This window comes from Melopsittacus undulatus, chromosome 15, assembly GCF_012275295.1.
Source record: "Melopsittacus undulatus isolate bMelUnd1 chromosome 15, bMelUnd1.mat.Z, whole genome shotgun sequence".
Classification (NCBI taxonomy): Eukaryota; Metazoa; Chordata; class Aves; order Psittaciformes; family Psittaculidae; genus Melopsittacus; species Melopsittacus undulatus.
Window position 1 is genome coordinate 6173237 of NC_047541.1, and position 17391 is coordinate 6190627.

The 17391-nt window shown below is 54.5% G+C and overlaps 1 protein-coding gene across 2 annotated transcripts; it reads right to left on the bottom strand.

Moving 5' to 3' along the window:
• Positions 1-268: 268 nt before the first annotated feature.
• On the bottom strand, positions 269-10079 carry B3GAT1 (beta-1,3-glucuronyltransferase 1). 2 transcript variants are annotated; one of them, XM_031043447.2, is made up of 5 exons: positions 10023-10079; positions 7163-7671; positions 5146-5442; positions 3139-3254; positions 269-2279 (listed from the first exon to the last, which is right to left on the bottom strand). In XM_031043447.2, exons 1-4 carry the CDS (start codon positions 10024-10026, stop codon positions 3168-3170), a joined length of 897 nt encoding a protein of 298 aa, XP_030899307.1. In that variant the 5' UTR covers positions 10027-10079; the 3' UTR covers positions 269-2279; positions 3139-3167. The 2 variants fall into 2 exon arrangements, with proteins under 2 accessions (XP_030899307.1, XP_005142855.2); XM_005142798.3 differs by lacking the exon at positions 10023-10079 and adding an exon at positions 9723-9888.
• Positions 10080-17391: the final 7312 nt, after the last annotated feature.

Genomic DNA, 17391 nt, shown 5'->3' on the forward strand with positions numbered 1-17391 from the left:
CAAGGAGAACCCCAGGATGCAGGGAGATGGGAGCTGTTGGCTTTAACTCCCCAGCTCAGCAGTCACTGAGGAGCTGCCATCTCCTTATGTCACATTCTAGCTGGGAATCTCCGAGAAGCCACTCAACCCCTGCTTCGTATCCCAGGAACCAGAGGGGCTGGGCTATGGGAGAAGCACCAGTCAGGGTTTGGAACTGGATGATCTTAAGGTCCTTTCCAACCCTAACTATCCTATGATGATTCTATGGAGTTTCAGGGTCTGCTGGCTCTTAGAAACCATCATTTTATTAACAAAGGTCAATACAGTTTGTTTCAAACTGAGGACAGTGCAGCTGGAACACCCTCCATCCACCCTGCTCTCACCCAACACACAGCTCTGCTCCCCAGCACCACTGCTGGCCCCTGTGCCCGTTGGAAGGGCCCAGCTTGGAGGACAGTGGAGCACGTCTGGTTGTGTTCAGGACTTGAGCCTTTCCCTTCCTCTGGAAGCGATTCCCTTCCAAGGAGGGAAGGTTGCAACTCAGCAGGGACTGGAATTAACAGGAGTGGAACCAAACATGCAGCTGGGAGAGGGCACAGCACTTGGAAACGGTTCCAATGGCATGAACACTCGTTGCAGTCCTTTTCCAAGTGTCTCTTTGCACTGCAGGCAATAACAGAGTCAATCTGCTACTGCTTTAATAGAACACCCCCCATTCCCATAGAGCAGCTCTCTAGCCAAGTAGCTCTTCAGCCAGTGCACCTAAAGGAGCGTTTCTGTAAGGCTTTGGGACTGGGAGCTGGGAATGCCACTCTTCCCAAGGGATGGATACACAGTGGGAGAAAATACCTTACCAAAAATAGATTGTTTGAGATCTGAGGATACACAACGTTTGCAGGGTTACTTTTCCCCTCAATTCAAAGGTAAAATTGTGCTTCCGACCTTTCTGAAGGACTTGGGACCATGGTGGGAAGGGTTGATCAAAGGTTTAACTACAGCATGAAGGGGGAGGTAAGTTCTGGGTGTTGCTAATGGGGAGAAGGGAGGTGTTGTACCTCTGTGTGTTCCTCAGCAGGGGCATCAAACTCAGGGCTAACCAAGGTAGCAGGACCTGGTTCCTCTTGCATCGCTCAGTCCTGTGTCTGTTTCCTCAGAGACCACACTCCCATCAGTGCCATCTCGGGTCCTCTGATGTCCAGAACACACTAGAGGTGACTTGTGGTTTACAGAGATAGTTTATGAACCCACCTGGAGCCAGGCACTGAAGAGCACTCAGCACAGGACCCCTTTACAAGGGTGCTGCTCTGTCACCAGTTCCCTCTGGAACTGCTCCAGCAGCTCTGCAGTACTGAGGCCTGGCTCTGAACAAGGGGCTGGAGCATACATCCCAGAATGCACTAAAATCAGCTTGTATCATTAAACCCCTCATTTTAAGCAGTTAACATTTTTTAAGGGTGGGAATTAGGCTTTAGGGAAGAGCATCCTTCAGAGAATCCCACACCCAATGCTCACGTGAACCAGGATTTGAGACCGGATCAGGGATTATAGTGTGTGGCCACAACACTCTGGTTAAAACCCACTCCCAATTGCTTTGGCAATGGATGAAGAGAGAACCACATGCTGTAACCATAAATCCATCCAGGAACAACCATGGAGCAGCAGCTCAGGGAGGGGATCCTGCCATGAAACTAATGAAGGGAAAGGAGAGGGAATACAAAGAGAATAGAGATACTGGCTGGGCCTGTTCTAACCTGCCTTGCTTTTCACCTCCCCAAACCCTTCCTGTCCTGTGCAGCGTAATGAGCACTGATTAAAGTAAATGAAGGGCTAAGGGGTCATCTCGGAATGTGGCTGTCCCCTCCATGAGCAGCCACAAGGTACACGTGTCTCAGAAACAAGTCACCAGGGGCCAGCACACTCCTGTGGCCATCCTCACCCTTGCCTTCAGGTCCTGTGGAACAGCCCCTTCAGTCTAACCCACCATCCCAGCGGTGCCACGTCCTCAGTGCATCCTGCCCTGTGTCCACTGCTCCCAAACCCAGCATCGCTCACAAGGCAGCTGCTCTGGTACCAACGATGATGGCAGTCCTGTGTTTTGTGTGCTTTTTCTCCACCTCCAGTGTCTGGTTGTGCTCAGAGTCCAGGAGGAAGGGCAGGGGAACCTGGGCAGTCTATGGATGCAGTGGTGCTTGTTTGCAGTACACTGAGAGCTCCTGCAAGTCAGCAGAGGTCCTGGCTCCTGCACGTCCGGCTGCTTGGATGCTGTAGAGAGGAACTTTGCAGGCTGTGCATGAAGAGATCTGCAACAGAGACACAAGCAGCATGTTTATCACCCTCCTGCCTCGCTGCAGGCAGCTAACACCCCTTGGAGCTAGCCCAGAACCCATCTCGGATCCGGAGTACTGCTGCTAGGCAACTGCCTGGTGGTGACAAGCGGTTGTGACAGCACCGGAGAGCTGTGGCCTCTGCAAAGCTGCTGTACATAGTGCAGCTGATGTGCAGTGAGGGCTCCAGGCACTCAGCCTGAGGGCATGGGCTGTCCCAGAGCTCACTGCTGCAGAGAGCACACTGCTGCTGAGCACATGGACCCTTCCCTTTGCTGCTGAGCACATGGACCCTTCCCTTTGCTGCTGAGCACATGGACCCTTCCCTCTGCTGCTGAGCACAGGGACCCTTCCCTTTGCTGCTGAGCACATGGACCCTTCCCTTTGCTGCTGAGCACAGGGACCCTTCCCTTTGCTGCTGAGCACAGGGACCCTTCCCTCTGCTGCTCTTACTTCCCTGTATCCCAGAGAACAAGAGAGCAAGCAGCAGCCTCCTCTCCCCCAGGCCTGGTTGTACACCCCAGGTAAAGGGAGCTGTGCATTTCTCTGTCCCTACAATCACAAAATGCAGCAACAGGGTCTGAATGTAGATAGGAGTGAGGAGTCCATCCTTCACTCCAGCAAACCAGCTGCAGACTGAGTGCACAGCCTGCACCCTTGTGCTTTGGCTCTGTTAGTACAGTTCATAAGGCAACCTTGTTGTTTGGGCAGAGGTTTGGTTATTTAACCAAGTAACTTGTGCCTCAACTCTCCTGCCCTGGTTTTCTGTCCCCTTCAGCAGCTTGTCTTTAAGATCAAATAGAGATTCTCTGCTTGTCTCAGGATGTTCTCTTACCTCCTGTTGGTCTCCGTCCAGCCACGCAGTCAGATTTCCACGTTGGGATCTGTGAATCCTTTCTTCCCCTCATTCACCAGCACAGGTTTCTCTGTCCTTGTGTGCCAGACCAGGATCTGAAGAAGCAACAGAAGTAATTGCCTGCTCTAACAACAATGCCTGCACATTTCATTGCCTACCCTAGGGCCTAATTCAGAGTGGAGAGGTCTGCATGAAGCTTCATTTGGGCAGCCCTGCTGCTCTGCAGAGTGCACAGAGCAGCCCCTGTCCCAGCCTGCTGCCCTGGGACATTAACCTGCTCCTCCCAGGGAGTCAGCAACCGCCTTGCTCAGGAGCCTCATCCCCCTTGGCAGTGATGTGAGGCAGCTCCCTCATAGCAATGTGTGCTCCCACAGAGCCACTTCCTCACTCAGGCTGTGGCTTTATCCTGTTACTGCATCCTGGGCTGGTGTGGAAACAGTGAAATGAGTTTGTCAGTGCATCCCCATCACCCCTCACTGCAGGGGAGCCCCAGATGCAGGAGGAAGGTGCAGAACACTCCTCACCTTCCCCATGCACATGGTCCTGTCAGAACCTGTCTGCCACGTCACCCCAAATCCCCACACACATCTCCTTTGGTGTGCTGGCCTCACACTGCCCCTCTCTGTACCATGTACAATACATTGCCTAAAGCCCCTCTCCAACTTAAACCAGAACTGAAGCTTCTGCTAAAGCTTCCCTAAGGCTTAGAAGCAAAATGGTTTGATGGTTTGGATTGAAGCCCCTCTCCAGGTTTCCTGTAGCCCCTTTAGGCACTGGAAGACTGTTTAGGGATGCCCATCTGTGGATGGAGCTGGAATACATATAAACTGAAGAGGAGGTCCGGCAGCTGTGCTGTTCTGCTGCATGGAAGCTGTTTAAAACCCTCTCCCATCACCAGACTCAATTACATTCATTGCTTTGCTCGCACAACCTGGATGCTGGGAGCAGCTTCATCCCTTCACTTACAGCTTCCTGCTTCCCTTCACCTGCTCTCGCTGATGCCTGGTGCCTTGCGGGGGTTTCCTCCTGTTGCTATGACAATGCTCTGCACAGCTAATCCAAGGATGTGCAGTTCCATACCCAGGCCCTGCTCTTCGGGAGGAAACGAGGCCACGTTCTGTTTCTGAAGGATGAACAAAACCCTTCACAAACCCTTTGGGTGAACAGGAGCACCCCAAGCATCTGTTGGACCAAACTTGCCTCTGACACGAGCCATCATCTCCTATGCAGGGCTTAAACCTCAACAACTGAGGCAATAGACTGGCTGATGCATGGAGCTGGTCCAAACCCCTGCTGTATCGCTCCCCACAAGCCCTTCAGAGCCTGCTCATCCATAGCAGACATTGCCTTCTAACAGGGAATTAGCCAACAGGCAAGTTGAGCTTCAGTGGGAGGGGGCCACAGGGTTCCAAGCACCCAGGAGGGGTTGCAGTGGTTCTTGGTTGAGTTGGGACTATGCAGCATGAAGGAGACACCGAGCTGCAATGACGCTTAGCTTCCTCCCAGCTTGTGCTAACCCAAATTCCTGCATCTCTAAGGCTCTCTTCAGCATTGTGGAGATGCTCTTCTCCCAGAGCACACCCACTGGTGTAACAAACACAGCTCACTTCTCCTATAACTCTTCTGTGTCAAGAGAATCAAGGCCACTGCTATTAAATGAGCTCAGACTAATCCTCAGCTGTGCTTTGTGCCTTGGGATGGGTGTTACAGACAGAACACACAGGACCACAAGGTTACAGTGGCCTGATCAGAGCTATTGGTTTAGTGTGAGGAGTCCCTGCCCATGGCACAGGGTTGGAACTGGATGATCTTAAGGTCCTTTCCAACCCGAACTATTCTATCATTCACACCAACAGCTTGAGCACTGCTGTGCATGAGGCTTCTCCCTCCCAGTGCAAGCCTCCATGAACAGAGGAGGCAGGGGATGGAGCGATGGGGCTGAGGATGCTCCGGGCACTGACAGCCCCGATGGGGAGCAGCCGGTACCTTAGTGCAGTTGGCAGCTTTGGGCTCCAGGTCGTTGAGGGTGACGAGCTCCCGGAGCAGGCTGCTCTCCTGGTACCCCCCCTTGACTCCTCGCAGCTTGAAGTAGGCCTGAGGTCTGTGGAGGATGAGCCTGAGGTTCACAGCGAAGCCGGCCATGTCTATGGCGAAGGGCCGGTGCGGGTCGAACACTGTCTTCCAGCCATAGACCTTGCCCGCGGCGTTCACGCGGGGGGACTCGTAGCGCAGCCCCCCGACAAAGGCCACCGGCCACACCGACACCTTCCTGGTGCTGCGCATCTGCAGGGGCACAGAGGGATGGGCTGAGGGGCTGCATCCTGCTCCAGAGCCACGGGCATGGCTCTGCTCCTGGCTGCGGAGCTCCATGCTCACCGGTGCCAGGGTGAGCATCGGGAGCTGCAGAGACAAAGGGGCACTGTAGGAATGGCAGCCACTGAAACAGAGAACCGTGGAATGGGGTGGGTTGGCTTAAAGCTCCTCCAGTTCCAGTTCCCTTCCACTGGAGCAGCTGGCTCCAACCCGGCTGTGAGCTCAGCACTAACCCCAGAGCTGCCAATAAGAAACATAACTGAGGCTGAAGAGTGGGGTTTTGCCCAAAGGCTTCAGTGCCCCACAGGGACAGCACAGGACACAGAGGAGGGAAGCAGGAGCAGTGTATCTAGGAAGCAGGGGGAAAGCTAAGGAGTCTGAGCTGCAGTCTCAGCCTGTGAGGCAGAGCAGGACTCAAAGCATCTCTAGAGTGAGGCAGTGCAGCTGCAGCCCTCACCCCAGGGCCAGCTGAGCCTGCAGGACAGGGCTGTGTCCCTGCTCCTACCCGCAGTGGGATGATGCTGGATGCATCCCCTCCCTGCAGAGTCAATGGGCACAGACAAGAGCCATGAGGGGCCACTCGAGATGCCTGCACTTGCCAAGGCAGATGCTCTCAATGCCAGGCTGCCCACTTACCAGGCCCAGCCTCCAGCCTGCTCTCAGCTCAGGGCTCTCCCACAGCTAATCTCATCAGTGCTAATTGCAGCAAACAAGACCAGAGGAGCTCTGGCACTCGCCCTCCTGCATTATACACATGCTAAGAGCAGCCCCTGCCCACAGGGAGCAATAGAGCATGTCTTCTGCATCTCACAGCACGTTTCAGCATCTCCGTATTGGAATGAACCCTCTGCAAGCAAAGCCCACAGGTGAGTGAAGGAACCCTTTCTGCTCTATTCATGTGTGGTGTCTCTCGAGATGCTGCCAGAATCAAAGGGGACTGTGGAAGAAAGGCATTCATCTGGATTTGCTTTCAGCTTTAAAACTGTGGCTGTTGGAGCTGAAGTGAAAGCCATCGGGGGGGGAAAGGAGGCAGGTGGGGAGCCAATAAATAGGAGCTCCCTGCTATGGAACTCGGTAGCCGGTGGGGAAGGAAGCAGCCCCCCATTCTCACCCCTTTCCAAGGCTCTCCGGGAGGAGGACCAAGCACAAAGCCTTGCTCCTCATGTGTGCAGCCATTGGGGAAGATGTCTTGTGTGACCCAATGCAGGCATAGCTCTGAAAAGGCACTGGTGCCTTTCAGTGCAGAGCAGGCACCATGCTCCCAGCGGCTCCAGGGTTCAATCAGTGAGAAAGCAGGGAGGAGAAACCCCAGGAGCTCCTCAGACAAGAGCAAACACCAACTCACAGGCAGCCAAGTGCAATACGGAGGGATGGTGGAGGAGAAAAGTGGGTAACATCAGCTCAGGAACCAGCTGGAAACCTGGTCCAGGCTGGTGCACGGAAGCAGGGTGGACGTGTGCTGTGATGTTCCACTGCTCCAGTACTCCCCACAGGGGAAGGCAGCTCCTCCTTAGCTTTCTTCCCAGTAAAACCCACCTGATTTCACACCGCTGGGGTTCCCATCACCTCACACAGGATGACTGTGGTCCAAGAGCTCAGGAGAGGACACCCACAGCATCCCTTGGGCTCAGTACCCAGCATCCCTTACCCACCACATCCCAAGCTGCAGCTGATCCCAGCAGGGTCTTACCTCCTCAAAGAGCTCCAGGCTGTAGGTGTTGTCATCATCAGCGAAGTACACGATGCCCGGCTGGCTGCTGTTCTTGTGGAAGGTCTCCCGCAGCCACCGGAGGGCCAGGTTCCTCTGCATGGTCCCGCGGGGGATGCGGGGGTCCCGCATGTCCCCCCGCAGCTTGTAGTTGCGCGGGGTCTCCACGTTGAGGTGGGTGTAGTTGAGCCCCGTGTCCCGCAGCAGGCGGGTGATGAGGGGTGTGCGGCGCTGGGAGTCCTCCACCAGGATCCAGTGCAGGTTGGGGACGTGCAGGAGGGTGTTGGCCAAGCGGGTCAGCTCTGCCTTCTGCACCGGCCGGCTGTAGGTGGGGGTGATGACGTGGATGGTGGGCAGGGTGTCCGACCATGGGGGCGGGCGGGTGTAAACGTACTCTGTCCTCACCACCTCCACTATGTCCCGCTCCGACAGGCAGTATTCCTTGGAGTCCAAGCCTGCAGCGAGATCACGCTGGGAGTCACCACCATCATCTGAGCAAGGGTACGAGAGAGAAGAGAGAGCTGCATGGACTCAGTCCTCCAGCACCCCCAGCTGAGCCCGCAGGCTGGTTGCTAATAGCAAGTCCCCCTCCGGGGTGCAGAGGACAGGAAACAGGCTCGGATGGAGGCTTCCATAAGGACACAAATAAATAAAGGCATTGGGGACAAACACACAGGAGGAAAGAGGGTTCTGCTCTTAGGAAAGCAGCACCAAGCAAGGCCTGAGTGCTCAGAGCAACTCCCACAAGCACCCAGAATCAGAGAGGCCCAGGCTGGAAGTGACCTCGAGGATCATCTGGTCCAACCTTTCCAGGCAAAGCTAAGGAAGAGACAGGCTTTGGTACAGCAGTCAGATGTAGGTAAAGAGAACAGCAACGGGGATGGATGAGGTGTCACTCCCAAAGAGCTCCACTGCTCTGGGCACCACGTTCAGTGGGACAAGACACTGGAATACCTGGATTGGGAGGCAGGGGGCTAACTGGTGGTAATATGAAGGCAGTGAAGGTCTCCCAGCAGCATCACCTTGGGGGAGTCTGCAGCACTCACAGGCTGGGATGAGGGATGTGGAAGCAGGGAAAGACACGCTTCAAATCCAGAGCTGGAGAGGGGAATCAGAGCCTGTAAGTGTAGGCATTGTCCTGCAGGGACCCTCACCTCTCACCTCTCCTCAGGAAGGCCCTCCCTGCCTCTGAGCATCACACTCAGCAGAGCAGAGTGAACAATAAACAGCATGCACATAGGGTACAATGATCCTTGCAGACGGAATCCTTCCTATCCAGCTGATTGTTAGCTGTTGCTTTGCCAGGGTGTGACTTTCACACCCCAGCACCACTGCAGGGCGGCAGGAACACCACAGTCTGCAGTCAGCAGCTGGCAGAGGTGAAGGACACCTCCACTCAGTGTCTGAGGCAGCTGCTCTCTAATGGGCACATCCTGCTTGGAGCCATAGGGTTTGCAAACTGAGCGACCACCAGATGAGGAAGAAGAGACCAGACATGAGGTGTGACCCAGCAGGGTCATTGCACTTCCAGCATCACTGACGTTGATAGCAGCCTTGAACTGAATGAAGGTCTCCTGCTCCACACTGATGGAGGGAGATGTGCCTATCTGGTGGGGATGGACAGGGATGAGGGGCCTGCACATGCTGGTACAAGGCAAAGCACATCAGCAGACTCTGAACTGACAATTCCAAGTGTTCAGCCAAGGAAGAAGCATCTTTGGAGGATGGGTGCAAACGTGACATTGAGAAGGGGAAAGAATCCTCCATAGGAAAGGACCAGAGAGGGGAAATGAAGTGGCTGTCTTCCCCTCACACAAGCCTCCCCATACTGACCTGCAGCAGAAGGGCAGAGCCAAGAATGAAGCCTGCAAGAGCTCTCACTGCTGCTGTGCCAAGAACAGGATGAAAACTGGGACCTTCTGGCCAGAGGGGATCCCTCAGAACTTCCTGCATCAATCTGATTTGGGCCAGGGCTCTGTTTAATGCTTGGTGTGACCGGTAGTGTGGGAGCTGATGCTCTCACAGCATTGGAACTGCACAGACACTCAGGTGAGACGCTGGCTCTTGCCTTCTTCAAGTGCAGGAGCACCAGCTGCCTGCTTTCCTGAGGACACTTAGGGATGCTCTTTGCCTCCCATCTCCCAGAGCTGTCTCAAGTGGCAGCTTTGTTTCTTCTGCTCTCTTGCTTCTGCAGCTCTCCTGCATCACTGACTTGTGTGCAGGGACAGCAGGAAGGGAATCCTCTGCTGTGGATCATCATCCACCAGGAACAAAGGAAAGCATCCTCCTTCAGAACCCTGGATTTAGGCCACAGAGAGCTCTCCAAGTGCAGTAAGCACACCCCATGGCTTGGAGTCTGATGTGTGTGAAGAGCCTCTGTGAGCACTGGGCTGTTCCTACAGCCCAAGTGAGGAGGCTTCTGCATGAGCATGGACTGGGAGCTGAGATGAGCATGGCTGCCATGGAGAAATGGAATGAGGGAGGAGATGAGGACGAGGGAGGGATGCACAGAGCGGGCATGGGCTGGTTTGAGTTCTCTCACCCTTGTGCACTGCAAGCAGTGGAGCAATGGTGCTCTGGTGCCAGACGGTGATTAGTAGTGTCCAGGGCAGAACTATCAGCACGATAGCCAGGATGTCTCGTCTCTTCGGCATCTCCAAGACTGACTGGGCCCACAGCTCCTCATTACCTGACAGTGAGAACCCCAGAGACAGAACAGCAGAGCACATGGAGAATAGAAATAAATGGGCAGGAAGGAGCAAGGACACAGAGAGCGAACGCGAGAAGGAGAGAGCAGCAGAGGTGACACGACTCGTGGGTCTTACCAGTGCTCACAACCCACCCATTGCAGAAGCAGGTTTGGAAGGGCCTCAGCTGCCGACACCCGGAGCAGCACAGGGCTGGAGCTGCCAGCAGGAACCTCAGGGACTCACGGGGAAGGAGACCTGCAACACAGCCCAGAGGTGAGGAGGCAGAGGAGCTCTATGGAGCTGAGCACAGGGCTCAGCACGAGCAGAGCTGGGCACTGAGCAGCATCAATGTGTCCCACCCCTCCAGTGGGCTCAGAGCCTTGCTCCCCTTCACAACCACCTCAAGCACAAGCTGCTCAGTGCTGCAGCAGTGCTTGGCCATGGCCAGCAGGAGAGGACCCTTCACCCCCAGACAAGCCTCACACCACCACGTGCCAGCCCAAGCCCTGGGAGGAAGCAGAGCCCATAGGGATGCTGTGACCCACCAGACCCTCTCCCTAGGCCAGGCAGAGCACTTGGGCTGCCTGGAGCTGCTCCATTGGGAATACAGCTCCAGTGAACCAGAGACCCTGTGTTTTGCCCATCACCATCTTCCCCTCAGCTCAGACCATCCCACTGGCTTCCAATGGCTCATGTCCTCCACCTCAGGGGTGTTGCAACTGGAGCATGTTAAACTGCCACAATGGCTCAGGTTGCTTCAGTATAAGCCCATACAACATTTAAGCAGACTGTGTTTCATCCAAGTGTCTCAGCAAGCAAAGTACATCACTTAGGGATACACACAATGGACACTGCAAACATGGGTACCACTTTAGTACCACTGCTCCCATGAGGGGCAAGGCATGAACCTGCTGCTAAAAGGGCTGCAGAGAATGGGAGAGCTGGAGAGATGCAGGCTCAGATCCCTGATTTGGCTGGATATGGGTTTTCCTTGGCTGTGCCTTGACTATAGAGTCAGTCTCTGACACTGAGCCCAGTGGAAGACCTGAAGTGAAACAGCTCCAAGAAGCCATGGCTTGTCCCTTTGGAGTGGGATTCAAGTCACTGGACACAACCAGATCAGTCACAGAGGGGTTCACATACCAGGGAAAACAAGGAGAACCTGCTGCCTCCCATAGAGAAACCTGTGCCAGGGATCATCTATGGAGCTGGGGACCCATCCACCTCCCATGCACCTACCTGGAAGGGTCTCCAGCAGCAACAACCCCCAAACACACCCAGTTGTAGAGAGAGGCAGGTTACCTGCAGGGAAGAGCTCCCACAGCTCCAGGAGCTGCTCTGTACAGCCACTTTCACGGAAGCATCTCCCAGCAGTGTGAATTTGCCCCCATTTATGGTCAGGACTGGAGAAAGCAGCCAGGGAGGAAGAAGAGGAATTATTCCAGAGCATCCCTGCCCAGCTCTGTGAGCCAGAGACATCCTGCTGGCCTATGCTGCCAAAGCACACAGTGCCCTCAGGGAAGAGCATCTGGCCTCATCCTTGCTGTCCCTGCAGTGCCTCAACAGAGGACACTGGGAATCCTCTCATGCATCCAGAGCATGTTCCTTGGGTATCCCTGTAGGGCCGAGCTGGAAGGGGCAGCTTTGACAAGCCTGCCCACAGAGGGAAGTCCTCAGGCACTTAGAGGGGCTGGGAGTAAAGGACAAGCAAAAAGAGCTGCTCAGAGTCAATGCAGAGCCCTGGCAAGCTGCCACAGGGGCTGGCATGCAGCAAATGGCCCTTTGTCAAGGGCAGCTTCCTCCCAACACAGTGCTCCTACCTTATGGATGCCTTTTCCCTGCCTCCTGCCAAGCCAGCATCCTCCCACAGCACAGGCTGAGCCTGGGCTTCCTAGGATGGAACTCTTTCTCTCCATGTCCTTCTGGGGCTGGCTGAGCTCCCTTTGCACCAGCAAACCATGGGCTGCAGGGTGAATGAGGTACCCACACACAGTGACTGTTACTGGTGCTCACATTCCACATGCCCAAAGGGACACAGCTCCAGCAGGGATCCCAATAGGAGATGGTGATTGTCTGAGCCCCTCACTGTGAGAGGGACACTGAGGGGACCTGACAGGAGGATGGAGCCAGGAGGAACAAGGGGATGGTTGGGCTTGCTCTTTCACATCCTGGTTGATCCTAAGATTCCATGGCTGGGGGAGAACATGAGGACACAGCCAGTGCCCTGTGCGTGTGGGATCCACTGCTCTGCAGCAAAGCCGTGTGCTCACTGTTCAGTCCTGAAGTGATCCGAGTGCCTGGATGATCCCGAGAAGCCTGATGAATCCCAAAGGATTCCAAGTGTGCTCGCTCTCAACACAGGCTGAGGCCAGTTCCCAGTGCTCCCACCTCACCAGTGTGTGCTAAAGGGTGACATCCATCACCCAGCTCAAACCGAAGCGATATTGGGGTTAAAATCCTTCTGACCCAAAGGTGTTTGCCATGGTTGGAAGCAGTCTCCTCATAGGGATCTATTCCAACACGCTGGAAGCAGAAGGGCTGTGCCACACGGTGGCAGAGATTCCCCATCCTCCGGCAGAGGGCAATGGAGTCAAGGCATGACAGTCCGGGAAGGGCATTCATCCAATGGGGAAGCTGCCATAAATCCCGGAGCCCGCTGGTAGGAACCTGCTGGATTGTTGAACACTGAAGGTTCTTCTTTAAAATGGAGTGAATTTGCCTCCGTGCTGGCACTTGCTGTAGGAAACACGGATTCCATCTGCGAGCTGGGTGTCGTTTTCCCTTCTTGCTTCCTGTGGGGCTGGTGAGTGGCATGACTCCTTGGTTTTCCCCTCATTGAACACAAGTGATTTAGGACAGGTTAACCTAAAGACTTGCTTGGGTTGAGCTTGTGTGGATGGATAGATAGATAGATAGATAGATAGATGACAGATAGATAGATAGATAGATGATAGATAGATGTCACTGGAGTGAAAATACGGCCTAGATGTAAGAAAAACACAGACAAAAGCCCCAGACAAACACAGTCAAAACACTTCCTTGCATTACAAACAGCCAGGAAATAGCACACACAGAGCCAGATCCTACAACAAAAGCTTTACAAAGCAAATAAACACGTCCGGATACAAAGCATATTCTCACCGATAGCTTTTCCCCCTGAGCAAAGTGTCCCTAAACCTAAACACAGCGTTCCCCTCACCTTGGGGATGGGAACAGGTCTGGTCCCTGCTGGACAATGGCCCCGTGCATCTCCAGCCCAGCAGACACTGGGGACAAGGGCTCTGGCACTGGGCTCACACATGGGCACAGTCACAAAGCCCCTGTCAGAGATGCTGCTGTTGGGCAGCAGAGGTTTGTGAAGCACAGGATAAAGGAAAGGAGGTGATAACTCTTGCTCACTAGTTACTCCATCAGCCATTAATGCCTACAACCCCATAACTTTAATGGGGGCTGTTATCAGTGCAGTAACAAAGCTGCGGAGCTCATTACTGTGTCGTTATTAAGCAGAACATGGAGCTGAGTAATGAGCACATGGAATTGCCTGTTCTTCCAGGGTTTCTTCCCTGGGAGGGTGCTGAGCCCAGAGCAGCTGTGGCTGCCCCATCCCTGGCAGTGCTCAAGGCCAGGTTGGACACAGGGGCTTGGAGCAGCTGCTCCAGTGGAAGGGGTCCCTGCCCATGGAACTGGATGAGCTTTAAGGTCCCTTCCAACCCAAGCCAGGCTGGGATTCTCTGAGCCCCCCCAGAAGGCTGCACATCACCACAGCCAGCCTTGCACTGGAGCCGATTTGCACATCCCAAAGCTGGAACTGCAAGTCAAGAACAAATGGGATCAAACCCACTGATTAGCTCACAAAAAGACATAATATGAGCCCATCCTCTCAGAACAACACTTACAATTTACAGCAAGCAGGAGCAAAGTGGATCAAGGGAGCTCAACACCAGCACAATTAGCTTGTGGAACTTATTGCCACAGGATACAGAGAAGAACAAGAACTTAACAGGATTCCAAACAGGATTAGTTGTGTATGTGAATAAAATGCGTATCCAGAATGAGAATGAGCCACCCACCATTGCAGGAAACAGAAACCCTGGAGCTCTGGAGCTGCAGCCACCTTTTAACAAGCATCAGGAGCTTCCTCTTCAGGTTCATCCTTCCCCCCTCCATGGTGCTCACCTCTGCCAGAGGTGGCCTGAGCTAGGAACAGGACAGATGTGATGCTCCTGGGGATGCTCTGGTTGTCATTCCGGGTTGGCAATGCTTGCTCCAGATTCCCCCCAGCCAGGTGAGCTGTGGGTGACAGCATTCCCAGCACTCCATAAATGGCTGCACTTCACACATGGGTTTTAGAAAGCATCTCCATCATGATGGAAAGTTGTTGGATTTACAGCCCACTTCCAAAGGGAAAGAGCTGTTTTCTGCAGGGAAATGCTGATGACACCATGAGAAGCTGTTTGACTTTCCTTAAGGTTGAATGCTGAATGCTCCAGCAAGCGGCTCCTCCATCAAGCCTCCTCAAGCTGGTGACACCACAAGTCACACCTCTGCTCAGCTCACACCACATCCACGCTGTCAGAACCACTCCGAGTCTCTATTTCCACCCCTATGGTTTGCATTGCACTGAGTATTTTGCTCACTGCTACCTTCCATAGCTGTGACAAAGTGACATTAACAAAGGATGACCCAATTTCAACAGGATTGGACTCAATTCCACAGCTCCATAATAGGCTTTGCATATGCTTTGTCCAAAGGGTTGGAAGACTTCCATGATACCCCCCATGTAAGGGTGGCAGTGGGACCTAAGGACCAAGCCTCACCTTGCCAACCTGCAGGCAGGAGGCCACTGTCTCAGAAGCTGCAATAGCCCAAACCGTTGTTAGTTATTGTCCCTTCTGTTGTTAGTGGTGGAGAGAAGCCCCAGGCTTTGACACAGCCTGAACAAGGGGTGCAGGACCCTGTGGTGGGGGTACCCTGACACTGGCACCTGGGACCATCACCCATGAAGCCCAGCAAGCCACAAGCCCTCAGTGACTCTCCCTGCTGGCTCCGCAGGCTGTTCCCAATGCCAGACCTGGAGCTGAGCCTGCTCACCCCACACACTGCTGTGGGGCTGGGGCTGGGGCTGTGGGTCAGGGCACACAGTGGCACAGAGCTCAGCACCTCCATACCCCCCCAGCCTTTGCAGCCTCCAGTGCTCCCTTGGAATCGCTGAGCTCTTCCCTAGCCCTGAAAGGAATTAAATCCTGCTCTATTTAAAAAGAGTTATTAATAACCTGATTCCAATGCATGCAAGAAGCAGGCTGGCAGTGAGGGAGCAAGCTGGCCCTCTGCACCGCAGCGAGCCACCACCGGGCACCTTGACACCTGCAAAAGGGCTTTAGCTCACAAAAGCATACAGTGCTTTGTGTGCAAGGGCAAAAGGCAGCATCTTCAAGGTTGTTTTCTGAAGGCTGGAGGAAAAACCCAACCTGCTGGTATCCAAATCCCCCCTGAGTGCTGCGAACACCAGCTGCTGTAAGCACCAGCCCCTGAAGATGCCACTGAAGGAGAACTGCTTTGCAGGAGCTGTTGCTGAGTTGCCTGATGGGATGCGCATGGCCAGGCTGGAGGAGCATCCTCTGCCATGGTGCTCCTGCTCTGGGGATGCAATGTGTTGTCAATGCATCTCCACCACACTCCACACTAAGAGTCCTTGTGAGCAACAACCGCTGCAGCACCAGCACCAGGATCCCTCAGTGCTGCAGGATGGATTCCGGTGCCAGCAGCAGTGCTTGCAGGGGCAGGGCTGGCTCCTGCAGTTTCCTCTCCTCTCCTTGGACAGAGCCAGCAAAGATGCAGCCCTTGGAGCTCACTCAGCTCCTCGGTCAGCCAAAAACTCACAGCCAAGAGCACCAGAGTGACCTGCAGGGAGAACCCAGCTCCCATTCCCTGCTAGATGAGCCTCAAATCCCAGCGCTGCTCAGTGCTCGGTGCCCACAGCCCCGCTCCTTGGAAGCAGGGAGGTCCTTTGGAAGGCATCTCCTGCTGGATTTGGGCAGGGTCCCCAGGATGCACTCATCCTTCTTGCCTCACCTCCTGTCTCCACAGTGCACACGAGGCCTCTGCCTGCCCGGGACCCTTTGACGTGTCAGGACAACATGGACCCATCTCCCATCTGAGAGGCATTTGGAAGGAAACGAGTGCCTTTCCTTTGCCATGCCCCCATATGGCAATCCAATAAACCCGGGGCTATTCCAGCCTGGCAAGGAGGTGGGAAGTGGCTCTGGGTCTGTCTGTGGCCGGGACAGGCTAATTCTACCAGTGTCAGCCTGGACCCAGCTCCATCCTCCCCCATGGCTCAGTGCCTGTGGCTCACCTGCCCCTCAGTTTGCTCTATGGGGGGAGATGGAAACAGCTGCTGCTGTTGGGCAGGAATCACAGGGCCAAACCATTGGGACACATGGATGTCGGGAACTCCAACCTCCAAGAGGCACACGGGATGTGCCACGGAGCGAGGTGCAGGCGCATGATGGACAGACAGACTCCCCTGCAGTGCTTTGCTTGCAAGGTGAGGAGTGAGACGAGCCCTTGGGGAGAACCTGGAGGGGTTTGTAATGGCTGCTCTAAGAATACTGTAATCATGCAGTAATTACAGCGCATCTCAAATCAGCCACACAAATTGCAGCCTTATTATGCCTGTCACCTACCTTGTGTGGCAGGGACACAGGGACAGGCCACCCCCTTGCCCAAGGAGGGGACAGGCTTAGGAGGCTCCCTCCATGGCCCCATCACACCCCAAGCAGTGTGAGTGGCTTCCTCAAGTGAGCAGGACCACAGCTGTGCTTTCTGACTGCACCTCAAGGTACAACACTCATTAGGCAGGTTGATTTTACCTTCTTGCCATGAAACAAGTACCTGCAAGCATCAGAGCAGCCCTGGGTGTTTGATTGGAGCTGTCAGTCTTTCAAATGGCATTCCTGCAGATGAACAAGCTTTAGAGACAAGAGTTACTGAACTCTTTGAGGCAGCTGATGATGAGGCAGAGCTGGGATGGGGTGGGGGGAGGACCAGTGCTGCATGGGGCCCTAAAGCAGCTCGGGGCACTGGGGCTTGCTGACGGATGCAGAATGCAGGCTATGAACACGAGGGGTGCAGCACACCTGGGAGGACATCCTGGAACACCTTCCCTCTGTCGTGTCAGCATCAAAGGGAAGAATCTCCTCTTTCAGTCCCTCTGGATGTGTTGTTCCTCATCCAATTCCAAGCCCCCTCCCACTGGAGCAGCTTGCTCCAAGCCCCTGTGTCCAGCCTGGCCTTGAAGCCCTGGCCTGAGCCCAGCACTTCTTCGCCTGATAACAGTGACAATAGTCCCAGCATCCTCACAGTGCCACGGACAATTACTCCTCCACAAAAGGCAGGGATTGGCAGCTCCCCTCCTACCATCCTTTGGGCTTCCTTTATGGAAAAGCACCTTTTATTGCTGGTTGTGCTGCTTCCTGAGGCTGCTGTGCCAGGCTGGAGGCAGAGACAGCATCTACACCT

Coding starts and splice junctions, on each gene's coding strand:
- B3GAT1 (XM_005142798.3), bottom strand. CDS start 9,834: ATGCCGAAGAGACGAGACATCCTGGCTATCGTGCTGATAGTTCTGCCC. Junction 7,672..9,722: donor ACTGCTTGCAGTGCACAAGG/GTGAGAGAACTC, acceptor ACCCTTGCTCAG/ATGATGGTGGTGACTCCCAG. Junction 3,255..5,145: donor AAGCTGCCAACTGCACTAAG/GTACCGGCTGCT, acceptor TTGCTTCTTCAG/ATCCTGGTCTGGCACACAAG.